This window comes from Alligator mississippiensis, chromosome 4, assembly GCF_030867095.1.
Source record: "Alligator mississippiensis isolate rAllMis1 chromosome 4, rAllMis1, whole genome shotgun sequence".
Taxonomy (NCBI): Eukaryota; Metazoa; Chordata; order Crocodylia; family Alligatoridae; genus Alligator; species Alligator mississippiensis.
The window spans coordinates 107,279,975-107,306,786 of NC_081827.1; the positions used below are offsets into that span (position 1 = coordinate 107,279,975).

Genomic DNA, 26,812 nt, shown 5'->3' on the forward strand with positions numbered 1-26,812 from the left:
CAGAAGTGTAATTTAAGTGGACGTAAGGAAAATCTGCATACTGGCGTTGTTAAGCCCACTATGTGCACAGAGTGGTTAAAACAGAACACCTAACACAATGTAAATTATATCTAAACAGATATGAACAAGTCCAGATGTCTCCTTGGTACCAACCAACCCAGTGCTGGAAAGGCTGCCAATGGATTATCTCAGATGCTACCTACTCATAAGTAAAAAAAAAATATATATAGTGCAAGAAAGAACTGTAGCTGTTTGATGCAAAAGTAACTTTTACCTAAAGTATGAGGATGCATAAAAAGGTACATAAAAAGAAAATTAGAAAAGATGAAAAGGACAGTTCTCACTCTGTGCTTAGTTGGCTGCTTGGGCCAGGTTCCTGACAGTCTAGGAAGGTTCTCCTACTAGTTGGACAAACTCACACTCTCTCTGGAATGAGAATAAATGTGGGAGCCAGAACCAGTGCAAAGATAAACAGCCATACTATACAGCTGGCTCTGATGTCACTTTTTTATTTTGTTTTATAAAAAGGGATATGCTAAGATTGGGGAGGTTCCATGCACTTTTCCCACAGGGGACACCACACTGCTCCAGTAGGATAATATGGAAAAATCCCTAAAAATAATAACAACAACAAATCCTCCTCTACAGCATTATCCTGTTTCTGAACAAAATACTTTATTATAGGGTTCTACCTTTTGAAAAAAATCAATTCTATTTGAAAATAGAGTAAATTTTAAGTAAAACTTGAATTTCTTTGTTTAGAGGAAGAGAGAGAGGGCAAGAATTTTTGATACATCCAAAATGACAGAACACCTAAATATATGATGCTAGATTTTGGGATACTGTTCTCCTTTCAGCTTCAAAGTCTAACAAGTGTAACAAAGGCATCAGTGAGGATTTCTAACTGATAACTTTATATAAAGGTATCATATATACAGGACATAAAAAATTCATTAAAGGTTTCAGCTTTACCTCTGTTAAGCCAAAGATAATGTAAAGTCATTGCCAATTGTTAACATTTTCAATTACATCGTTTAAAAGTGATTTTAAAAAGTCAGTTCTACTTTAAAATATAATATTACTAATCTTTAAAACAAAATTACTCTATGGATGGCATTTCTCATGTGTAAATTAGTTCTTTTCTAAAACTACTTAAGTGGAAATTAAGGCCTGCTTTAATCAGGACCATAAATTGAGATTATATCCTGTGACTTTGTTAAATTGATCCATTAAAAGAAACTACTAAGCTGTACTGCCCTAAAAGTCTACAAAGAAACTAATTATCCATGTTAAAAAAAGAAAATATACTTAAGTAGCATATGGCATTACAAGTACTATACAAAAGGTTATCCTCTTTATTATGAGTCACTCATAAAGGATGAACTCATAAGCCACTGAAGTGGTTTCTATTCACTCTGTGAAATATATAAGGATAGGCATAGCTGGAGACCATGTTAATTTGCAAGGGAAACCCGTCTTAAATCTCTGAAGCCATTTAACTTCTATGCCAACTTTAAGCAACTAAGAATGTGTTTCTCATCCTACATGTTAATACTAACTTTCTCTCTTCTTTCCCAAGGTTTTCTATTTTCAGTTTCAAAGTCTCTGCAGAACGTAGAAGATGACGACATGCTACTAAACACCTTCACTCTAGGAAAATCTCTGCGGAATGGAGATAAAACAGAGAAGACAGGGGGTACACCTCTTGAGCACTATAAGATGGAAGATGCTAGTTTTCAGGATGAAGAGGAAGACAGAAACCCAAAGTTCTTTGTGAGTTTCCGTTTCTTAATCAACTCCAAAATGTAAATAAAGACTCATTTTAAGAGATAAATACTTTTCACTTATAAAGGATGCTTTGGCAGATAATTGCAATCACTCATTTCTGCAATTTAGTGTATGTTCATAGGCTAATTTTTAATTGCATGCATCTAATATTAGGCATATTAATCTGTATTTGGGTAACAAAAGGTATCTTATTCTAAAAAGATATGTAGGTGATCAGGACTATGTGTATGTCGGGGGGTCGAATTCAGCTTACTTTATGTAGTTCTCTTTTTCTTTCTTTTTTATTTTTTAATAATGCATATTCTGGTCTCAGCCAGTTGGTATATGAAGGAGGTTTACAACCATAATAAACAATTAGGTTGATTACACATATTCTATTAACTTGCTTTTTAAAATACAACAGTATTCAATTAACATCTATTGTATGATGATGTTTACTTTTTAAAGATCATCTTCAGTTGCACTACTTACTTTCTTGATGAAGTCTAAGCACAATGGTAACAGTCTTTAAAATTTTAATCAGTCCTTTTAAAATCCAGAATATAGGTTCCAAACATAATTTCATAAGCCACAGTCTGCCGCTGAACCTGGCTATAAAACAGCTACCTTATCTTGCCCTGAAGGGATCAGTAGCTTTTCCAGCTGACACCGAAATAAAGAATACTAAATCAATACAGGAAAGAAGAGAGGTTGGTGATGAAGAAAATTCTGCTAAGTTTCCTATAGGAAGGAGAGATTTTGACAGTAAGTATACTTGCACTTTAACTTTGACGTAATGCAGTATATATGTTTAGTTGAATAAGATTATACTTGCAAATGTTTGAAAAAGGAAATTTGGAAATTATGTGCTAGTGTTTATCAATGTACAATGTGTTAATAGATATAATCAAATTAAATATTTAGTTGGACTATTTCAGGTATATTTATTTGTTAAAAATTAACAATCTTGCTAGATGTCACTATAATATATCCCAATTTTTACAATTTAAACTTTTGGAGGTTTTTTTTCTTTTTCAGTACTCAGGTGTATGTTGGGAAGAGTCTATCGACCTTGTTGGCAAGTCTGAAAATTGCTGGCCAGCCTCACTTTCCTTGAAGGAGATTAAATTATTTGGTTGCCAGTTTAATGAAACGTGAAGTTATTGTGTTTTGCTATTGTTATACACTTAAATCTAGGTACTAGTCTCTGTATTTCAAGGTGAGGGAAACATTTTCAATGATCATCAAGTAACCTAGCTGTAAAAATGATGTGGTATCATTATTAAAACAGAAAATTCTGCATATTCAGATTTGTAGATATATTTGTTTAATAGTATATGTATGCTATTCACATTACCATACACAATGAAGTCAAGGTATTTGTGCATCTGTTGTCTTGTTCTTGCAAAACTTACCATGTTTATTATGTAATAGTAAAACAATTATATGTGTCAAAATAAAAATAAGATTCATGATCTAAAAAAATGAGTTAATTTTGCCTGACCAGAAATCAATTTAGTCTTGGCTGTAGTTTTGTTGCTTTTTCCTGCTCTATCCAATTTGCTGTCCAATTTCTTCTGAGGGTTGTTTGAAGTCTTAGGTCTCTTAATATTTGTATCCTGAGATGGTTCATTATCATTATTACAGATGACTTCTTTATTCAGATCCACTTGTTTCCTCTTTGTGCTCTTGTTTCTTAGCTGACAGCTCAGCTTTGCATCTTCTTTTTTACTTTTACTTCCATTCTGGTGAATATTTTCAGATTTAGTTCCAAATGCTTGTCTTTCAAAATCTGAATTCATACCTTCAGCCAGGTAGGAGAATAAACATATTTAAGGAAAGGAAAAAGTTAATTTTGATAGTCTTGTGATTAAAATGACATAAGCCATGAATGTTTAATAATATATAAATAAACATATAAAAAAACAGTCTAACTATCCACTAACCCCTGTAATATATCAGCAATGAAAATGTTACTGTTAATTTTAAAATTACATCGCATATGCATAAATATAACTTCCGAACCTTTGGGAAACAAGTACATAAATTCTAAAATGTTGGAAAAAAATAACATATTAAGATCTTAATCGTAATTTACATAATTCATACCTTATATATGTAGTAATCTAAAAGAATAATTTTGAAGCCAAAATGGTTGTATTGATCATAGAACGTGCAAAGCTATTAAACCCTCAGTTTATTTTACTTTAACAAAAGCTTGATGTCATAGTATTTAAATAATAACAAAGTGGTACATCACTTGAAAAATCAGGCATGAAATTTTCTCAGTCAGTCAGTTCTACTTCAATTTACCTGCAAAAGGTTCATCTTTTAGAGGGAGAGCAGGGTCTTGTTTTTGTGCTGGGTGTATGCAAGTTGGGCTTTCGCTGCTACTGAAAAAATGCAGACTCTTCTTCTTAGTCAAGTCATCTTTATACGTACATGCAAACTGAGACCTGATTAAGGGTTGCTTCATCTGTTAGGGATGAACAAAATTAGCCTTAATCCTTAAAATTAATTTAGGAAATTATTCTGAATGGCTGTAGTGATAGTAGTATAATCTCCCCTCACCTTATTTATAACATGAAAAAACTTAAAACATCTTTACTTAAGGTGAAACACAGCATTAATGTACAAATAACAATATATTATAACTAATTTGAAAAAGCCTTAACAGTAAAATTCAGGTACTACAAAATGATTGGTTTGATTTGTATACCAATCTCTCTTTTTAACAAGAGTCGTATTTGATCACGTTAAAAGCCCAGTGTAAACTTTTCTGTCCTAGGTTTTTCTTTTGTCTTGCTATTTAGTAGCATCTGTTTACTATTTTGAGCAGCTGTCATGGTGACTAGCTGTCTAATGTCAAATCAAACCTTACACAGAGCATTTGAAAAGTGGGCCCATCAGCATATACAGTAGCATAACTAAGGGAGGGTAAGCAGGGCACCAGCCCTGGACACCAATTTAGATGGGACCCTAGAATGATTGTACCCAGGCAGGCCATATTGCAGCAGCAGCAGTGGGTACTTAGTACACCCTTCCCCTCCAGCATTTCAGGACACTAAAATTGCTAGTTACACCTCTGTTTACAAGACACTTTCATTAGTCTGAGCCTCCCAATGAAACTGAACCATGTCAAATGTGAAATACAAAACAGCACCCAGGAAGAAATCAGACAAAAGGTAATCTAATATGAAGCTGAGCAAAATATACGTTTGATATTCTACCTTTATTAGATGAATTTTAAAATTTACAATCCTTCACAAAAAAAAAAAAAAACCCTAAAAAAAATAAATCAAGGAATCTCCCTATAAAGAATTAAGGTCAAAGGACTTTTCCAGCTGTTGTGTCACAAGTCATAAATGTCCTAAGGAAAGGGGGAGAAAGATCTGCATAGCCTTATGAGAATTCAGCAGTACTCCAGAACACTATCTTATCTATCTGCAGTATATAGAGACAAATGAATTCCATCACATAAACCAAACACCTGGCTAAATAGTTCAGCTGAATCAATTCAACTCTGAAAGCTAAATAAAAATAGCAATATGAACTCAATTACTCCAAATCAAGTTTGTTTTGTTTTTACCAAAATGTGTTTCTTCTTCTGCATGTAACACTACCAAATCAACCTGGAATTTGAGTCAAGCTTTGTCTTGGTTCATTTGTCGTCACTAATATAGATTCCATGGGGCAAATTCTGTCCTCTGTTGCATCGGTATAATTAAGCAGACTTCAAAAGGAATAGGCAAGTATAGATAAGAGCAGATGTTGGGGAGTTCTTGAACAGCCCTTACCTCTTTGCTGTGCTGGATGTGTCACTAATTCCTCCTCACAGATACTCTGATCCCCAAAGCAATTCAATATAAATCACAGTACTTTCCACGCAAGAGAACTGGATTGTGAAGGATAGTTTAAAAGTAGTTTAGATGCACAGGCCAGTGATCAACTCCATGCTAATAACGTGACTCTAGGAAAGAGCAATGGTCACCAACCACGACTTAATTTCCCTGCTCCCTACTGAATTGACCAAAAGATTCTTACCTCAGACAAATGGATGGGAATATAGAAATCTGAACCTGAACTGTATAAAATTCCTCCACAAAGGCAGAGGGGTAGAAGTGTGGAACTTGCCTCAAACCCTGGAGACGGATTGTGAGGGACTTGAGACCTCTCCACCCAACAGTGAGTTATGCTTGTGTATTCTGTGCTGTATGTAGCTGCTCTTCTTAATATTTCCCAATTGAAAATATCCCAATAAACAGGTGTATAGTTTGGAAGAACTTGCTTTGGCTTCTCTTGCACTTCTCCAGATAAATAAAAGCCCCTAGAGACATCCTGGGTGCAATGATAATTACTCTATGCTAGGACTTCTGGTTTAACAGCCTTATTGCTCCACAAATCATAAACAGAACCAGATCACTTTTGGCTATGTTGGTGCTGCACTACTGATTCCAAAGAACAATAAAGTTAATCCCCACTACAGGAAATACTGCTTTTCAATACTCAAAGGGACTAGATCTGTTTAGGTGCTTTTACATACATTTTTCAGAGTAGAATGGCATTTAATACGCATGTGCCCTGTAAAAACTGATCTTGGGCAGTTCTACTGTTCTTTTTCACATGTATATTTCCACAGTTTAAATTAGCTGCACCTGTTTCTCTTTGGACACCTCTTCCAAGAGAGCAACACAGTGCATGTATTTCCCTCAGGCTATAATCTCTGGGTTTACCACCAAGCACATGGAAGGACTCTTCGCACTCCTGTGGGGTGCTCCATGCACCCCAGCATCACAGCATTCACAAGCTGCACCTGCTACCTCAAGGTATGTAGAAAAAACTTTTAAAGCTGTGTTTATGTCCAAATCGCTGATTCTCTGAATTAGCATCGAATCTTCAGATTCAGCTGAATCAAATCAGGGAGAGTGATCGAATCAACTCGAACCTCTGTCCCCAATTCGGACCGAATCCAAATCGAATAGGACCCACTCCACACCCCCCAAATGCTACTGTTTCTGGAATTCCAGCTAGCTTGGGTCTCTCTCCTCAGAACTGTACTGTGCCATACAGAGAACTCTACAGTGACACCAGGTAGATTTTGAAAGTCTGATTTATTCACAGAAAGATCATGGGATTGTAGGAAATTAGGGCTGGAGGCGATCTCATGAAGTCATCTAGTCCAGCCCCCTACTCAAGATAAAATAATCCCCAAGTAAACCATCTTAGTCAAATATCCACTCACCTGCTCTTGAAAATGTCCAGGGACAGTGAATCTACAACCTAAGTAAACAGATTCCTACGAAAGACCCTGTTTCTACCTTTCTCTGTCTGATGTCTTAAGAGCTCTAAAATTCAGCTTAAATTTATGCTATAGTTTTGCTGGAGAACTGAAGTTCCAGGATAAGTATCCCTACATGGAGCTATTCAGGAATAGCTATCACACTTTTAAATTAATGCCTTGCTTTAGTCAGAAACAAAATGCCAGCGTATTCAAGACCTACACAGGGGCACTCAACAATTAATTCAAACTAGCTAAGTGTGATTTTTAAACTTGATAAATTAACTTCTTTTAAGTTTATCCATAACCTGTCCCTCTTTTATTTTAGAATCCACCTGATAAACTACTTGATAGCAGTTTTCATTTAGCTCTCATCCATACACAATGAAAATACTAGATAGTACTACACCACAACCCTAAAAACAGCCTTAACTCTACACTTCTTATAAAATGTATTCTTTAAAAAACAGATGTAATGGAAATTTTCAGTAATATTAAAGACATTCTTTTAAATGATGTGGATAACAACATCTAACAATAACTATGGCCAGGTACAGACTTTACACTTTTACTGGTACAAGTGATCAGAGATTGGTCTATACCTGTAACAGAACAGAAGAATGGCACACAAAATCAGTCTGTGCCCATAATGGAACAGAAGTTTAGTGCACACAGACTGGTTTAAAAATGGCAGTCTAAGATTTGCCCCTCTCACCTCCACATCCAAAGATCAAATGTGTGTTCTGTTCGCTACTGATCTAAACTACTTTGTTTACAGAAAACAGTGTAACAGATCAATTCCTCCTCAGGCTTTCTGAACGTCTGTACCCAGCCTATGAGTTTTGATTTTTATCTGGACAATAGAACAAAATACCATACAGACTCTTATTTAATTTTTCTTGGTCACAGAGAGATCTTGGTTTATGACAGCATTTTTGAATGTTCCAAACAAATTTTAAGTACCCATAAATGATATTGTGAAACTTCTTTATTGCTATTTTACAGTACCCAGACTAGCAGAAATGCAAAAACAAAAGAAAGATTTATCCACATGTATTTTTGTTTTAAGGTGCCCCACTACACATTACATGTATCATGCAATTACTGGGTTAATTGTGCAATTAATTGAGACCAGCTACATGTTCAAATCAACTACTGCACCTTGAAGAGGTCCAACTAGCTATAAAGTTATTACTGGAAAATGTGTAATAACTTTATAGTTGGTATCTATCCAGCTTTAATTTGCACGCGTAGCAGGATCTGCCCCTGTGGCTGGGAGCTCTGGCAGCTGAAAGGGACGCCCCCGTAGCTTTCAGGATGGGAGGGGTCTCATGCATAGGTGGGACTGGGCGTCCTGCAGCTGAGGGGACACCCCGTAGCTTTCAGGAGGGAGGGTCCCCCACAGCTGACAGGATTTTCCCTCTCAACAGTGCCGTGCAGCTGCAGACTATAGTTCCTGGCAGTGCCCCATGGCTGCCGGGACCCAGAGTTCCACAGCTGTGTGTATGGCAACGCCCCACAGTCTCACAGTTATGGGACTCTGGGTCCCCATGAATGCTGGGAGGGAGACTTGTGCAGTGCAGCTGATGGGATTTTTCCTCGTGACAGGGCCCAATGCTGCAGACTCCAGGTTCTGGCAACCATGGGGCCAGATTGCCCAGACCCAGAGTCCGCAGCTGCGGGACTTGGTTTCTGTAGCTGTGGGGCACTGCTGTGGCTGCAAGTCCCATCAGCTATGGGACTCACTGCTGCAGGAGCTTGTTACTTGTGAATGCAGGGGGAGTCCAGGACGGTGATCCTACGCTTCCCCTGTACTGACAATAAGGCACGATAGGATCTAATGCTGGATCCTACAATCATACCTCCTGCGACACACACACATGGCATGGCAGGAGGCTTGATTATGTGGATCATACACCAGATCCTATCATGCCTTTACCTGAATATCTACAGGACTATAAGTAATCTTTTTTTTTTTTTTTTTTTAAATATATGCATCAATTAATTCAATGGGTCTTGATTCACTAAGTCAGCGTTTCCCAACCCTTTTCACCCCACAGCACACTTATCTAAATAAAGAAGCACCACAGCATGCCAGACACCAACCGGGGGGGGGGGAGCATGGCCAGCCAGATGGCATTTTGCGCTGGAGCCATACCCCCTGCCTTGCTGGGGCCACGCCCCTCCGTCTGTGTCTGCAGCAGCAGCAGGCAGGGGGCGTAGCTCTAGCCAGGCAGGAGGTGTGGCTCCAGCCCAAAATGCTGTAGCATACCGGTTCAGAAACACTGAACTAAGTTAAAGCCTCTCTTTTCTAGCGTCTTTGCTGGGTTTTTTTTTTCATGTCGCTTTTTTGTTTAGGTCTCTGTTTAGATAGCTCTTCTTTCAGGAGATAAAACTCATGTGATCAAGTTGCTTGATTAGTTGTAAAATACTTATGCAAATCAATAATTTTATTAATATTATTTCTACAAATCTGTATCCTTTTCCAAGACAAAGGGAACTTAACACATGCAGAAATAATATGTATTACATACCCAAATGAACAGACATATGTACACAAAAGACCACTACCATACTGCACCTTAAATTTACTTTCTTCCTCAAGTTTTTTAATACGTTGCCTGAGAGGTTTTGGAGAAGATCCCCTAGGCTGAGATGGAGACCTATATTGAGAGAGAAAAAAAATTCTTACAAACTACTGAAGTAGTTAAGATGAACTACTAATTTTATGCAGCTCAGAATGTGAGGGGAAAAGTAAAGTGATCTTATTTCTCTAGTTGTATCTTGTGCCCCTTCTTCCCTGCAAATGATACTGATGCAATAAAATAAAAATAAGGGTCTGATCTTTCACTAAATGGCATTTTTAATAATATATAGTATTACAGTCCTGCAGGCATAACTTACTTCTAATATAGCTAGTGTGGCAATGAGTAATACTCCCAACATATAGTTTATCATATTTTCCTGCATATGATACTCTTTTCCAAAATTCAGTTGATTGAAATTGGGACATGCATTATAACCAAAGAAATGTGGTAATAGCAGTTTTGGATGCTTAAGCTTCTGACAGGAAAAAGCAAAAGTAAAGCTGCATATGCTGCATGCAGGGCTCTCTAGCTGCTTACCATCTATGAACACTTTCTCTTCTCCCCAACCCTTGGCAGAGGTTCTTAAGGAAAGATCTTTTTTTTTTCATTCTGTGTTTCAAAAATATGGAGCATATTTTTTGGGGGGATGAGTAGTATGCAAGAAAATACAGCATGCAGACTTGTAGTATTTTTCTTCTATTTACATACAGTTTGATGGTATTATGTCTAGTCCCTTCCCCAGCACTTCTTTTAAAGTTGGTCCAAGGGCAGCCAAATGAGGTAGATATAAGGTCAGGAGAAAGCAAACAAGCTAGCATGTTGTGGTTAAGTGAAATGGATGCTGCTCTGGAAAAGAGCATGTTCTGAATTCTAGGCTAGATCCTTACCCCCAGTGAGATAAACTTCTCTACTGTTCTCCATCCATTCTATCCAATGACTATTAAATGCAAGAAGACCCTGAAACAGGACTGGACAGTAGATCAAATATTTTTTATTACTTTCCTAAGCAGTAAGTAAACCGAAAAAATACCTGAAGTCAGATGGAAAAATGAAGAAATCTTTTACTGAACTGCATGCTATTAAGAGGTTTAATGTCTGTAAAGCAATTGAGATCCCTCGCATAAGCGCAGAATGTGAAGTTTGTTTTTTTTTCATTAGAAGGAAGAAAAGAAAAGAAAAAGAAAAAGAACTCTCCCCACCCTCAGTTTTTGTGAAGTTTTTTTAGCTTTTAGAGCTATCAACCCCTTAGGGTAGAAGATTCAATTCCTTCAATAAATTAGTGTCTTATTCTTTTGAATATTAACACTGGTAAAACAAAAGCAGCTCAAATTAACAAATGGTCTTATTTTATGTAAGGTATTAGCATTTTATTGAGATTATATTATTTAAAATACTGTATTTTACACCTAGAAAAGGAAGTACTTAAGCAAAACAAAAGGCTTGCCTCTACCAAGACATTTAGGAATCATGGAGACACAAGTTGGGCTCTTGCACTGAAAGAATAAAAGTGTCACTACCAAATATTGAGGAGAGTTATTGAAATCTCTCTCTGTATCATTTAATAAACTGAAAAATAACCCTGATATCTGCTCCCTTCTTTTTCCAGTGTTTGGGCTTTTATTAATTACTTGCATTAATTAGATTACATTAATGCCCCACTCTTATTCTGAATTAAAGTGACCATAAGCCAGGTCTAGCTTAGCTTAGTTTGTAAAGAAAATTATGACCACCTTAATTATGAATAAGAGTATTCACACTGGGAGTTACTGAGATTTAACCAAACAAATATCACATTTATAATAAGGAGTATAAATTAAAATTTCCTACTTTAATACCCCATATCCATAAGTACAAGTATGAGGGGTGGGGAGAAGGGAGGAAAATTCATGAACCAGGTCTCATAGTTAATAGATTATGCTTAAGTATACCTCATAACTCAGTTAAACAGCTTTAAATGCATTAGATTTAAAATAATTTTGTTTTTCTATTTTCATACGGCAGTGTCATGGCGGGGTCCTTCAGGAGGGCCGTGATCTCCTCAAGGCCCTCTCTCCGCGCTAATTCGGCCCAAGGGCACCCTCCATACTCACCCGCCACGTCTTTGCTCTTAAGGAAAATGTAATAGGGAGGCTGCCTTGCGTCTCCTCGGGCACGTAAACTCCTGGACCCCTCGTAGGTCTCCCCATACAATGGGTGCTACTCAAGCACCCTAGCCTTGTGGGCTACGCGTGGCTCCTACCACCCCTAATACCACGCCCCAAGCCTCGCTGATGTACCTGACGTTGGTGTGTCCTTCTCTATATAGTCTGCCCCCTCTCTGGGGTCTTCTCTCAAAAGGCACTCCTCTCTTCGGGGCTCGCCGTGCCCTCCTTGGGCTTCCTAAAATGCTGCCCCACTTCTCTGAGGCCTTCTCTAACACTGCCCCTCTTCTCTGGGGCCTCTTCTAAAAGTGTTGTCCCACTCAGGGACCCTTGTCCACTTTGGGACTCTTACCTCGAGCCTCCGGTCTTTCAGGCCCACCACACTGCTTCCCTTCTTGCAGGACGCTGTGCTGCTATCCCCTTTCCTTGGGGACCATCGCAGCACCCTGTCCTTCTCTTGGGGCGCTGTGCTGCTAACCCTTTCTGTCTGGGTCCACCGCAGCACCCTGCCCCTGTCCTGGGTTTTTCCCTGCAGCGCTAGCCGATTACCAGGCTCGCTACGCCCGTCCTGGGCTTCTCAATCTGGCCTCTCACATATTGCCCCGTTGGGCCTCTCACATATTGCCCACCTCGGGCTCCTCGTGCCCGCCTTGGACTTCCTAGTAGTGCCGCCCTCTCTTTGGGGCTCACTGTGCCCACACTGGGCTCCCTAATAAAATCGTCCCGCTCTCTGGGACCTGTTGTGCCCACACTGGACCTTCTCAAAACGCCCCTCTCTGGGGCTGGGGTCTATGCACCCCGCACACAACCTGGGGTCTCAGTTCCCCTCCCGCAACCCACTGGTTGCACTCAATTGCGCCTCCACTGGTGCACAAGCTGCGCCTTCACTGGCGCTAGGGCACCCCGCCCCTATGGGGTCCCTATGAGGCCTCCTCCAACCCCTACAGCCGCACCCAAGCCTCCGGTGTAAAATACACAAACGCAAACTCAAGCCGCCTGGCTATAACTAAACTCAAAGGCCTATGGCTCCAACAACATTGCTCCATATCAGCGGTACTTGCTGCTAGGCTCCTCTCCCCATCCTCACTCCTGGAGCTCCTGCTTCCCTGGCTGCTGGCCGGCCACTGCCAGCCTGGCCTTGACTCTTAGCTTTATAGGAGCCAGGCCCTGCCCCCTACAGGCAGCTGATTCTTATTAGTCGCCCTGGCAACCCGCAGCTGTACTCATTATGGCTGCTGGGGCTTTTCCCCAGCAGCTTTCCCCTCTCTAGGAGCAGGGCAGCGAGGTGTGCCGCGATAGGCAGGTAGAAGGATTCTAAAGGATTCTACATCTGAGAAAACCATGATATTCTTCCCCTTTCTAAGACCTCCCGCACCATCCTGCAGTTCATCTACCAATGAAGTGGACTATAATTTTTTAAAATATATTAATGCATTACAACACGAGGAAGTTTCCTGATCACAGGCCCTAGTTTTCATGGGGGACTTCAATCACTGTGACATTTGCTGGGAGGGTAAAACAGCAGTGCACAGGCAACCAGGAAGTTTTTGGAGCATTGGAGACAACTTCTTGGTGTAAGTGTTGGGAAGACCAACTAGGGGTGGTGCTCTTCTTGACCTACTGCTCACAAACAGGGATGTAGAAGTAAATGCAAGTTGGGCAGCAGTGACCATGAGTAGATCAGGGATCCTGGTTTTCTCCAATTAAAAAAAGAATCCCCAATTTTCAGATTAAAAAAAAGTAACCCAAAATCCACATTTTTTCATGATTAAAATGAAAGACCACTAATACATAGATGTATACATGTATTCTACAAGTATGTTAGCAACAAGAATAAGGTCAGGGAAAGTATGGGTCTTACTGAATGGTGGAAGGAACCTAGTGACAGATCATGAGCAAAAGGCTGAAGTACTTAATGCCTTTTTACCTTGGTCTTTACACAGTCAGCTCCCAGTCTACTGCACTGGGCTGTGCAGTTTGGGGAGGAAGTCAGCAGCCCTCAGTGGTGAAAGAACAGGTTAGGGACTATTTAGAAAAGCTGGTTGTGTACAAGTCCATGGGGCCAGATGCAAGGCATGCAAGAATGCTGAGGGACTCAGCTGATGTGATTGCAGAGCCGCTGGCCATTATCTCTGAAAACACGTGGCAATCAGGGGAGATCTCAGACAATCGGAAAAGGGCAAATATAGTACCCATCTTTAAGAAAGGGAAGAAAGAAGATCCAGGGAACTACAGACCAATCAGCCTCACCTCAGTCCCCAGAAAAATCATGGATCAGGTCCTCAAAGAATCCATTTCTAAACACTTGGGGGAGAAGAAGGTGATTAGGAACAGTCAGCATGGATTCACCAAGGGCAAGTCATGCCTGACCAACCTGATTGACTTCTATGACTAGATGACTGGCTCTGTGGATGTGGGAAGAGCAGTGGATGTAGCATACCTTGCTTTTAGCAAGGCTTACCGTCTTCCTCAGCTTGCTTGCAAAAATGCTAGTATGGAAGTATGGGTTGGATGAATGGACTGTTAAAGTAGACAGAAAACTGGCTGGATTGTCAGGCTCAATGGGTAGTAATCAATGGCTCAATGTCTAGCTGGCACCCAGTATCAAGTGAAGTACCCCAGGGGTCGGTCCTGGGGCCAGTTTTGTGCAATATCTTCATTAGCAATCTGGAAGATGCTATGAATTGCACCCTCAGCAAATTCATGGATGACACCAAGCTGTGGGGTGTAAGTATATACACTGGAGGGCAGGACTAAGATTCAGAGTGACCTAGACAAATTGCTTGGTGCCCAATCCTCCAATCTCACAAGCTTCAACAAGGACAAGTGAAAAGTTCTGCACTTAGGATTGAACAATCCCATGCACTAGTACAGGCTGGGGGCTGACTGGCTGGGCAGTAGCTCTGCAGAAAAGGACCTGGGGGTTACAGTGGACAATAAGATGGATATGAGTTAGCAGTGTGCCTTTGTTGCCAAGAAGGCTAACAGCATACTGGACATACTGGGATAGAAGCACTGCCAGCAGATCAAGGGAAGTCATTATTCAGCTCTATTCTGCACCGGTGAGGCCATATCTGGAGTACTGTGTCCAGTTTTGCCCCCCCACCCCTCCACTGTGCACACATGCACACACACACACACACACACACACACACACTATAGAAAGTATGTGGACAAGTTGGAGAGAGTTCAGTGGAGCACAATGAAAATGGTTCTAGGGCTCAGGCAAATGACTTCTGAGAGGCTGGATTTATTTAGTTTGGAGGAACTGGGTTTATTTAGTTTGGAGAAGAGAAAACTAAAAGGGGATTTGATAGCAGCCTTCAAGTACCTGAAGGGTAATTTCAAAGAAGATGGAGCTAGACCAGGAGTAGGCAACTTTTTTTGCCCAAGTGCTGAAAAAACTGCAATGTCTATTTTGTAAGATGTCAGAGTGCCGGCATGTCAGAAAAACAAAACTGGTGGGGGGAGGGGAGGAGGGGAGGCGGCGGAACAACACACACAGACATGGCAGGATGTACTGCATATTAACATAGTTAATAATCGTAAATGTTGCTTTTTTTTTTAACACAGTAAATGCCAGGTTTTATAAAAATTCTAAAGTTGGTGAAAAGAGAGATAAAAAAGAGGAGACAGAGAAAAACAGAAGAGAGAAAAAGGGGAGAGAAAGAAGAGAAAGAAAAAAGAAAGAGAGAGAGAAAAAGAAGGGGAGAAAAAAAGACAGAGAAGAGAGAGAAGAGAGGGAAAAAAGGAGAGAAAAAAGAGAAAGAGAGAAGAGAAGAAAAAGAATAAGAAAAAGAGAGAAAGAAAATGTGGAGAGAGAGAAAGAAAGAAAGAAAAAAAGGAAAGTGAGAAAGATGGTATGTCCCTCACCACCCACATCTCCACTGCTACCGGCTGCAGCTCAGGCCTGCTGGTCCAGGGCAGTCTGGAGGACAGAGGCATCGACACCCCAGAAGCAACCGTCAGGGCTCGGGTGCTCAGACCCTCCCCAGCAGTCCCAAAGTGGGGGGAGCCCAGGCCCAGGGCTGGAAAGGAGGGCCTGGCTGGGGCTGAGGCAGACAGACACCTCATTCTATCTGGGTAGGGAAAGAACCAGGGTGTCCAGTACCAGGGCCAGGCATTTGGGGTAGGGTCCAGGCAGTACGGGGAGAAGCAGGCGTGGAGGGAAGCACCATAGGGAGGTCATCCTGGCTGGGCCATTGCGAAGGTGACGGCCAGAAGAGACAGGGAGCTGGGTGAGAAATGGGTACTACCTCGGGTCTCCACAGACTTGGGCCGCAGCGGGTGGGCAGGGGCACCCAGCAGTACCCGATGTAGAGCCTGGCCCAGCCTGCATAGCTCTGCAGGGATGGGCTGCAACTGCCTTGCCCACAAGGGGATGCCACCTGGCCAGGGCAGGATACCAGGCTCAGGGGGTTCCCAGCTCAGCCTCCCTGTGTGCCAGGCACAGCGTGAGTGGGGCAGAGCTGCCCCTGGTGCAGAGATCCAGCCACAGGAGCCCCTGGGCCCTGGGAACAGCCACTGCGGGCAACACTTGGGGCCAAGTCAGCCAGGAGCCTCCAGCACAGTGGCTCTCCACAGCACCTGCCTGGGTCCCAGCCTTACTCACCTGCAGCTTCCCTCCAGGGGCCAGGCTGGAGGGCACAGCCTGAGGACAGGGCACAGGGTCAGCAGAACAGATAGCATTCCTGCCTGTGTTCTCCTGACTCCTCCCCCGGTGCCTGCCACAGTGTTGGGATCTGTGGCTGCTCCAGAGAGTCCGAAGCAGCAACTTAAAAACAATTTATTTATTTTTTAAACAATTCCCTCACACACCTCCTGGCGTACTGAGGAAAACGTCTTCACATGCCACTAATTGGCAAGTGCGCCGGGGGTTGCCTATCCCTAAGCTAGACTGTTCTCAGTGGTGACAGATGACAAAACAACAACCAGTGGTCTGAAATTGCAGCAAGGGAAGTTTAGATTGGATATTAGGAAAAAGTGGTGAAGCACTGGAATAAGTTACCTAGAGAGGTGGTGGAATCTCCATCCTTGGAGGTTTTTAAGACCCGGCTAGACGAACCCTTGGCTGGGATGGTATAGTTGGGGATGGTCCTGCTTTGAGCAAGGGGTTGGACTAGATGACCTCATGAGGTCCCTTCCAACCCTAATTTTCTATGATTACACTCTTTAAATTGCCTAGAGAGATTGCATTATTTAGCATAAAACACTCATTCACTTTGAGGGTAGATGAAAATGTAGTCTACCACTGAGCAGATAAGAAATGAGATTAAGACTAAGCTTTGATTAAACTGAAGGAACTACTCCTTTCTCTACCATCCCATGCAATAGACCACTGCTAAATACTTTGTTTTATACAAGAATATTATTCTTGTTCTGGGGACAAATTACTACAAGGCTTCATTTTTAAGAATCTTTTAGCACTGACCTGAACAGTGTCAAAACAGAGGTGATTCCAAATGAAGTTACATTTTCATCATCATATAAAAGTTCTGCTTTGTTTTTGGTAGGAGGATTGATAGCTTCTTCATCCAAAAGAACTAGTAAGGCCTTCACAGTATCTCTGCCACAGTATGCCGTGCCATGATTTATGGCATGTAATTTTGGCTAAAGGGAAATAAAATTATTAGAGAGAAATAAGTATAAAATAATCACATGAAATAGAAATATTTAGAAGCTTTTCTGTTTTAATGATATTTAGAAGTTTTTCTGTTTTAATGGACCAGAACAATAGCCCATCACCAAGAGCATCCTGAACCAGATATTTCAGAGGAAGGTAAAAAAAAATCTAACTCAGCAATTATGAAGTAACTTCTTCATAAGGGAGTTTCTTCTTTACCCCAAGCAAGTAATGACATCTAGCTCATTGCCAGCTGGAGGCATAAGCTTAATAATATATCTAGCCTAAATATCAGAATGTAACATTTAGAAGTTCCTTCCCCACAGCACTTCACTGCAGAAGTTCACATTTAAAGAAAAGTAATATTTTTCTATTGCATGTCCTGTGGCACTCAATACACAAGTAGATTCTAAATAAGTCCACCATGCCCTCTTACAAGTTTATATCAACTACCTTCTCAAATCTAAAAAACTGATAAAGGTTGGGTAAAAATGTCAGAGAGATAATTTGGCATAATAATCTCTAGGTTCAAAGAGAATGAATCCCTCACAAATTTCCCTAAGAATAAAGAAGTCCTCAAAGACAATAACAAAGCACACCTGGAAGTACTCAGTTCTGTAGTTAAGCAGTACAGATGCTGAACTTCATAGGCACTACAGGACTGCAAGACTTGCAGATTTGCTACGTCAAAAAAGTAATATTCTTGCACAGGAGCACAATATATGGTAGACTTTTATAAAATACAGGACTTCTTGTTTATCTGAGCTGCAGTTAATTTGCTTTGAGAGTTAGAACAAGTAATAAGCAAAGTTTATAGAATCAATTATTTTTTAAACCTCTTTTAAAAGAACAATTTCCAGTCTCCCTCTACTTAATGCTACCAGTTAATGTATTTAGCCTTCAAGAAACCATAGTAACATCAGTCATTTACTATAACTTATAATCTCTTAATAACTAAGGCTGTTACAGTTTTACAGAATTTTCCTATTTTAGTACCATTTAATTTCCATAAAGTTTATTCTCAAACAATGTAGTTATTACATTACCACATCATGACTTTCATACTGTGCCATGTTGTATCATGACAGAATTTTATTTTGATGGAAAAAGATGCTCTCTTGATGACAGCCATGCACAGACTAAAAAAATATGCACTAGGCACTTTCTAAACAGTTTTTATATAAATAAAAAAAAAGTCCCCATCTCAATGCTTGTTAAAGCTAAGCCCATTGTGTGTCAATCCACTTCTCCCTGTCCTTAAAAATATCAATTAAATAGCTCTCTTCTGCTACTCCAATTCCCATCTGTCAATCCAAATCACAACAAAGCATATTTTAACCAGAAAAATATTTTTGTTAGGAAGGAAATTATGACAATTCCCATTAGTCATCAATGTAGGTTTTAGCATAGGGGAAGTAACTGCTCCATGGAATAATTATTTTGCTCCACCACAAGGATCTCTACAAGACCCAGCTAGTGGAGAGAGTCATAGGATAAAAGTACCCTGTACTGTATTTATTTTTAAAAAATTAACTGTTTTCAGGTACATTTGATTCAAAAGTGAGTGATAAACAGCCTTCCAACCCATACTACATTATTGAGGCACTACTTTCAACTGTATAGGTAAGATTAATCTGAATTTTGGCCTTGAAAGGATTCAACCTCTTATGGATGAAATATACAATCTCTTTTCCAAAACAGAACATACTCTGATTCTAGAATGATTTTTCTGAAAATTTATAATGACATTTTTAATTAAGAGTTTTATAGTGGTCAATTAAAAAATAAATAAACTAAGCATAAAATGTTTTGTTTTTTGTAAAGGTTGCATGGCAAATTTCTACAATTATTCTTCAATGAAACTGCTCCTTCAACAGAGGCTAAAAGATAATGTACTTCTATACAAAGTTCTAGAAAAAGTTGCCCTACCCCATTGGTCTCTAAAACTACTGAAGTCACAGGCTGCCCTCAGGTGTCCATTTTGAGAAGTGCACTTATTTCCCATTATTCTCAGGGGGACCAAGCATTCATCCTCCACTTTGTGACAACATGGGAAGGGCACCCACCATCTTCCAAGTCTGCCCTTCTAAAGGGAACCAGGAGACTGGTATCGTTCAGACACAGCTATGACATCAACACCAGCAAGAACAATAGGAAACATCAGGCATTTTGAAAATATAATTGTTTGCGAGTTTTGCTGAAGGAGCTAAGTTTATGCAGAAACAGGAAAGATTACATTATTCCTAAATACTTATTTTCAAATTTGAAGCACATGAAGAGGCAAAGGGAATCATGGGTGTGTGGAGGAAAACAGAATGCGTATGCACAAGGAATGGGAATGATAGGAGTGAAGAAAAGTGGAGGGGGTACAGGGAAATGCAAGTTGATGTATGGAGGCAATGAAAACAGGTGACAGCAGATGGAAAATGGGATATATATTCTAACTGCTTTTCACTATCCTAGTAAAACAGTCTATATGTAAACTGGCCAGAATTCTGGCTATCTTAACTGCTCGGAATACCCTGGTTGCCTTGACCTCTTAAAGGCACAGCATAAACAGGCCATATTGGCAAGTCTGTTAATAAAAGATAAAACCTTAAAGTAAAAATAAGCCTGAAGTATACATCTTCAAATCCACAGAAATGTCTAAATTGTAGCATTCTGACTCTGTTCAGAGATCATACAAAAATAAAACCCGCAGATAAACATGCACTTACGGAGACAAGGTTTATAACAGTTATACTTGAGGGTAAAACGAGAGTAGTTTATATTGAGGTTTAATTATACTAAAACAAAAGAATGGAAATAAAGTTTAATCATAATTTTTCTAAAACTAAATACAAATATGTTTAAGCTTGGAAAGAGCAGGTGAGAAAGCTAAGCACCCTTAACTCTGCCCTTTATGATACACTAGACTTTATTCCCTTATTCTCTATCAAAAAAAGTCTTTCTAAAACTTAGAGTTTGTGGTCATAAATGGGTTTAGTTATAATTAAGGATCTTGGTTTTCTCTGATAAAAAAAAAAAATCCCAATTTTTGGTTTTAAAAAAGTAAGCCAAAATCCACATTTTTCCGTGATTAAAATGAAATACCACTATATACACACATCTATAAATTAGTAGTCTTTCATTTTATTCATGGAAAAATGTGGATTTTGGGTTACTTTTTTTAATCTGAAACTTGGGGATTTTTTTTTTTTAAATCAGAGAAAACCAGGATCCTTGGTTATAATCAAATTATTTCTGCTTGACATCACTACAAGGAAAAAGTTTAGGCATGGGAAAGTGTGTCTGATTTCTTAACATACACTTGAAATCAATCCAAGCGTGTAACTGTTTTGAATTTCCTGCATTTACAGTGCTCAGCTCTAAAATAACCACATCCTGGATGTATTTTATTCCAGATTATTGATATACATTCTCAACCTTAACTACATCTTAATATAGCTTATCTGAGAATGTAAGTTACAGTGTAATTGTATTTGTATTACTAGCAGATAAAAGTTAAAAAGTGCTGTTTGGGCAGGATTATATATATTTTTAATTGTTTATATTTTAATGTAAGAAATGTAGTTGAAGTTAAAACGACTTTTTGAAAACAGTTCCCCAATACAGAAGTACTTAAGAGAATGCCAACAAGTCAAAGAGAACCACACTACACAGGAAATGACCATATTCTGTGTAATTGGAAAAGGATTATACTATATTTCAAGTTACCAAAAAGACCTTTGCTTTCTTGTAAAGCTAAATAATAGGAGAACAAAAGGAGGCCTATTACCCGGGCTGGACTGATTCCAGTGGTGCTAGCAGTCATGGCTTCATGTTGAGAATTGATAATATTTTTAATCCTTAAATCCAAATCATGTACAACTTCCTCAGCTGCTTGACAGAAAGGATCCCTGCTGTTTCGTCCTTTTATCAAATGCTTCTTGACTGTCGATAGAATTCGCCCCCCCGCAATTCTGAAAATAAGCATAGGGTCATCTCCATATTAATCTTGGCAATGCTTTAGTATACTTATTAGTTTTGAACATCAAGAGTCTTCACAGTTAATCAAAACTGTTCAGAAAATAGCTTTGATCTTTTAAATCAAACAGCAGTATGCAATAAGTATTGTCCTTTAACATAATGGTTTACTTGAAAAAAAAAATTTAAGATGCGGGGGAGGGGAGAGAAGATCACGAGTTCAGCTTTTAGTAATACTGTGATCTAGAAGAGGAAATAACTTAGCAGTAAAAGTTACGATAAAAATATCTGTTTTCAAGACACATCTTAACAGTTTGCTCACAAATGATGAGTGTTTAATAAGATTCTAGAAGAGGTGGACCATACATTGGTAATACATATGTTACTTTCCAATATAAACACACATAAACATTTCCAGTCAATTTGTTAAAAAACTGCAAGTGCAATTAGGTGAAAATTGACACTTTATAAACAATTTACTCCTCTTTCAATAAACGTGTAAATTTACTTTGCTTAGGCAATAGTATTGGCTTAAACTGAACACCAATCTCTCTACCTCTACAACCTTCCACCTTTTGACTAGAGTAGCACCTTTTTTTCCAGGGGTAACACATAGACCCATGGTGGCTAAATTGTGGCTCACGAGCTGCACGTGGCTTGCCGGCACAGTACTTGAGGTTTTCCAGAGATTGGCTGAAGCCCTGCTCACATTTCCCCCACGGTGGCTCTGAGGCTGCAGCCATGCCGCTTACCCTGGGGCATGCTCCCCATGAGGAAAGCCAGAGTGGCTCGACAGTGCAAGAGGGGGTCACCTCCATCCTGGGTCACTCAGCAACTCCCCCCTCCAGCTCTTGAACTTCGGTGGAGGATCAGATATGGCTCCCAGAGTGAGTAACTCTGGTTATTCCTGGCTTAGATTTGTTTCATGCTGCTCTAGCAGTTAATGTGCAGATTTCTCTTACAATAGTCTTTGTCTCGTGTATGCAGCTAAATGCCTGGGTGTGAGGCAACTGCCCTGTTTCCACATCTTAGGAAGAGTTCACTGTCACATGCAAATCTCCTTCAAGGAACAGTTTCATTATCAGCATAAAAAAAAACTCAAGCAGAATAGACATGGCAGTTTCTTTGCGGACCCTGAGCTAATGCTTCAAAAAGGTTAATTCGCTTTAGTTTCCCTGCTTCAGGGTCTAGTGCAGGAGTCTTTCCTCTTCCCACAGCCCCTCTGCATCTCTTCTCTCAGACCTTTAGAGGGAACATTTGACCATTTCTCAACTGAAGAAGTAAAGAGCTAGCTGACCCGAGCCCTTGCCCCTTAAAGGGACATGCTACTCTGCACCTTGCCTTTAATCTAACAATGATTAAAGTTTAATTTGTTCTTCAGTGGGCTATGTCTACAATATAATCAGAAACTTTACTTTCAGCTTTTGAAGGCATACTTGATTTAGCTTTAGTTAAATAAAGTGGTTATCAATGGCAGTGAAATCCCTCTGTCGCACCTTTAACAACCTATTCAGGCAGCTTGCCAATAGTGAAACACAACCTATTATACCCTCACTGCTCTTGGTAGCCAAGCAGAACATGTTGGATAGGCCTACACATACTGCACACATACTGAATCACATGTCTGATTCCAGTGTAGACAAAACTAACATCTCTGATGTTCTAGACAAGATAGCCAAGAGTGCTACAAAACTATGTATGTCACAGGACTATGCCATGCTAGTCAGGTCTACACCTTTCCCTTTTTGCTGCTCCCAACTTCTACTTATAGGATTTTTGTCAATAGGTTGACAAGGACCACTCTTTTCTGGACAATGTATAGATTAACAACACCTCTCATTTTCATAGAAAATTTCACATGCAAAAATGCCTCTAGTATACTGAATTCAAAATCTGAAACACTAGAAAAATAATTCTATAGAAGAGCTGTCAAGATATATTATCATCTTTTTTAAAGCCTCAAAAGGAGTCTACATTTATCAATACCTCCTAGAAATAATCTCTTAGCTTGGATGCATGCTCTCCAAGCAATGTCCCTAAAAGAAAGCCCTGCCAAACCAGAAGGACTGTTAAATCCTAACAGGAGTTTTTGAAGTCCAGAAGGGGAGTGCCTCCACCAAGGGGAGATGTAGCTAAGTCGGACTCACACTTTAAAAAAATAAAAGGAGTTAGGGAAAGGAAACAGCAGAGGGTGAGGACAAGCACTACCCTGATGCATAAAAACTGACTTGTATAAGCTGTTTTGTATTCAACTGCCTGAAAAGAACAGGGCCAGACACTGCTGTTTAGGGGCGCTGAGGTCAAACAAGATTTCCGAAATAATTAAGAAGCCCTGAGTCTCCTATAGCTTTTCTCCAGCTACTTAGGCTATACCTCACTAAATGAAAAATTAGTATATTTTTTAGATGAGATTTGCAAGCAAGTCAAAGGCAAAAAAAAATCTGCTTTGAAGACATTTAAGTACAATGCTAGGACTTAGCCAAAGGTAAAGTCACCATGTGAAATCTGTCTCCACACCGGTCAGGGACTATCCAATTTTAGAAAGGCAGTATAAAAAGAAAACTAGATGGTTTTGAATCAATGCTATAAAAACCACAGTCAAATTTAATCATGGGAGAAAGAAAAGGTCAAGGGAAAAAAAATCATACAGCGCAATTGTCAGGAGGTGAAAGCAAATCATTGCTAGAGAAATCCTGTCTTAGAAAGAAGCACATATTGGGTGTTCCAGCTAAGTCTCCTGAAACTACAAGCCAAACTGCCTGCGTCTTGCAGTGCTTAATTGACACCTCAAAAAGCAATGCTTGCTACCAATGAGAAACGAGCTGTGGTAACCGTAATAATGTCTATTCCAAAACTACTGTATTGAACTTGAAGCTCATACGATGGACAACTAGGTAAAGGAACCAACAGAAGCTACCCGCCGTCTTGAGTTTAGTTCCCTCCCGTCTGTTTACAGAAATACTGAGTTTATGAAAATATCTGAGTTACTTAGATTCATAGACAATTAGGGTTGTGAGGGACCTCAGGAGGTCATCTAGTTCAACCCCCTGCTCAAATAAATTTGGAATAAAAAATTTGGCTATGTAGAGATCAATTTATTCTGAATTCCCTGAACACAAATATGTATGTACTATATAGGATACTATTTTACTTTGTATTTTTTTAAAGAAAAAAAATTAAAAAACATTCAGTATTTTTTTTTGCTTTTCGCTAATGCCAATTGAGGTTATTTGCTATAAGGAGTAAAGTTCATTTAATCTCTCTCCCCTTATTCCTTCTTCCTTTCCAGGAAAAGAGTTCCAGTTCCCCATTAGATATACACAATTCTAGCTGGAGGAATGAAAGGAAAAGTTTGTTCATTCTTCAGCTAGAATTCATATAAACAGGCCAAGGCAAAGTGCTGATCTAATGTGTATGTGGATTGTATTAAAATACTGTGCCATGGTTTATTTCATTTCACCAGATTGCAGTATAATAGAAAACTATATTACAAGATTTAGTTTTACTCAAGGCTGGAATACGTTGCCCAAAGTACTGAATCTACCTCAAGTTATATTTTTTGACTAATTTAAAACATTACAGAAAGTCTAAACTACCCAAAGTGATGTAATTTGAGAATATGCATCCTAACCAGTCCATGGCTGGGAAAATTATTTTGACTATCATATTTATTTATGCATAAGGAAATGGAGATGGCTAATGTCCAAGGTAATATTGCGATAAAATGTTATATTTCACCACCATATCTGTCCCCAAATGTTAATATACTATTGTTTCATTGTCTTTATTAGAGGACCACTGCCAACAGAATGCCTTTACTCAATCTGGGAGGTAAAAAGTGCAAGTTTAACTGCTTAAGCCTTGTGCATGTAAATTCTGATTATTTTGATTAGCAACATCTTTATGACTGCACCTTTTTGCAATGCTCACTTTCTATAATAAAAGAAATAATGAGTGGGACAGTCACAATCTTCACTCAGTTCCTTCATCAACCAGAAGACTCCTGTCAACCAGGAGGTAAAGTAGGTCTTAGAATCTATGAGAAAACACCATCTCAAAGAACTAGTTATAAAAATAGTTCTTCCTAGAAATAGTTCACATTGATTCCACCTCTGGGTAATTAGCAAGCAGGTTGTCCTAATGCTATGAGGAAGGTAACTTCTGGCCTCTGGAGGGAGGACTACAAGACTGTAGTATTACAGTTTGCATTTGACTTAGAAACTGGCATCAAGTAAAAAAAAATGAATGTGTACACTGAACTCTATGCTGCCATACAGCATCTTTCAGAAATCAGGATATTCACTAGACAGGCCACAACTGTGGAGTGAACCTGAAACCATTCAGTGCCATTTTTTGTAGCTAAATCTTATTTCACCCATTTTGATAATCTCTAGGTATAGATAAAAATAACAACTGTACTGCTATCAAGGGATACCCATATAAACAATTATGATGCTACAGAATCGTCAACATAATGGTTGCAATACAAGTGTAATGGGGCCCCTATCCCATTTCTGAAGAAGAGAGATCCAGAGAGGCTGGCTCAAGGCCGCTGGAAGAACTGTTAGAAGTGGAGAGGCCTTTAATAAAAATGGCCCCAGGTGCAGAAAACACAATCAGGGCTGTGACTGACAGTTCTGCGGTGGGGAGGGGGAGGAAGTGGGGGGTCAGGTGACCCAGGGGGGAGTGGCTACAGGTTTCATAAGGCCAGGACACTTGCTGAGGCCTCAGAACAGCTCTGACCTGCTATGACAAAGAAGCTCCATGCCACAGAAGAGCAGAAGGAAGCTCAAGAGTGCCAGGCACTTAAGTTCCTTTTGGAATTGTCCATTTGTTATCACTGTGGTATGAGAGACCCAGGATGGAATGAATTTTAGTTTGAAAGCAGCTAGCTTATACCGTGGGCTGCCCATGGCCACTGCTGCCCCTCATTGCTCTGGCTGCTGCTGCACCCAGGGTCTTCCTCGTTTCTCTGGCTTTCACTTTGTCACCCACCACTACAGAGGGATGCAGCAGGGGAGCCCACAGCCAAGAGACTGTACACTGTATAGCAGTGGGGAAGGGAAGGGAGGGAAACGGACATGTGGTGCAGCACTGTGGGGTGCACCAACATGCATGGTACAATGGTGAGGGTTGGAGCCACATGCACACAGTCCTGGGGGAGCTTGCAGCAAGGGGAAGGCCGGTGGCCCGGGGGGTCATCATCCCCAGTGTGCAGTCCCTGTTCATACAGCCCCAGGCAGCTAAGAATTTAGATAGCCCTGGGCTATTGGAGAAGTAAAAAAGGAATTATAGAGACTGACATGAGTTACTAAAGGAATTCTTCTAGGACTGGTTTTATTTAATACTTTCATTAGTAATATTGGCACAAAAAACTAGGAACATACTAACGAACTCTGCTGATGGCAAAGTTGGAGAGAATCAGCAACACAAATAAGAATCAGGATCA

At 39.9% G+C, this 26,812-nt stretch overlaps 2 protein-coding genes across 4 annotated transcripts in view; one reads left to right on the forward strand and one right to left on the reverse strand.

The window, feature by feature from the left end:
• The first annotated feature begins 1,402 nt into the window (after positions 1-1,402).
• Positions 1,403-2,979, forward strand: PMCH (pro-melanin concentrating hormone). The gene is made up of 3 exons (XM_006277268.4): positions 1,403-1,773; positions 2,328-2,532; positions 2,806-2,979. Exons 1-3 carry the CDS (start codon positions 1,528-1,530, stop codon positions 2,853-2,855), a joined length of 501 nt encoding a protein of 166 aa, XP_006277330.1. The 5' UTR covers positions 1,403-1,527; the 3' UTR covers positions 2,856-2,979.
• Positions 2,980-3,071: 92 nt separating this feature from the next.
• The window catches only part of PARPBP (PARP1 binding protein), a 61,767-nt gene continuing 38,026 nt past the window's right edge, over positions 3,072-26,812 (reverse strand). For all 3 annotated transcript variants that reach the window (XM_019489614.2, XM_059726441.1, XM_059726442.1), the window contains exons 7-11: positions 21,176-21,359; positions 17,206-17,384; positions 9,627-9,708; positions 4,081-4,243; positions 3,072-3,571 (exon numbers count right to left, since the gene is read on the reverse strand). In XM_019489614.2, coding sequence (XP_019345159.1) covers positions 3,237-3,571; positions 4,081-4,243; positions 9,627-9,708; positions 17,206-17,384; positions 21,176-21,359 — 943 coding nt within the window. In that variant the 3' untranslated portion in view covers positions 3,072-3,236. The remainder of the gene's footprint in view (positions 3,572-4,080; positions 4,244-9,626; positions 9,709-17,205; positions 17,385-21,175; positions 21,360-26,812) is intronic.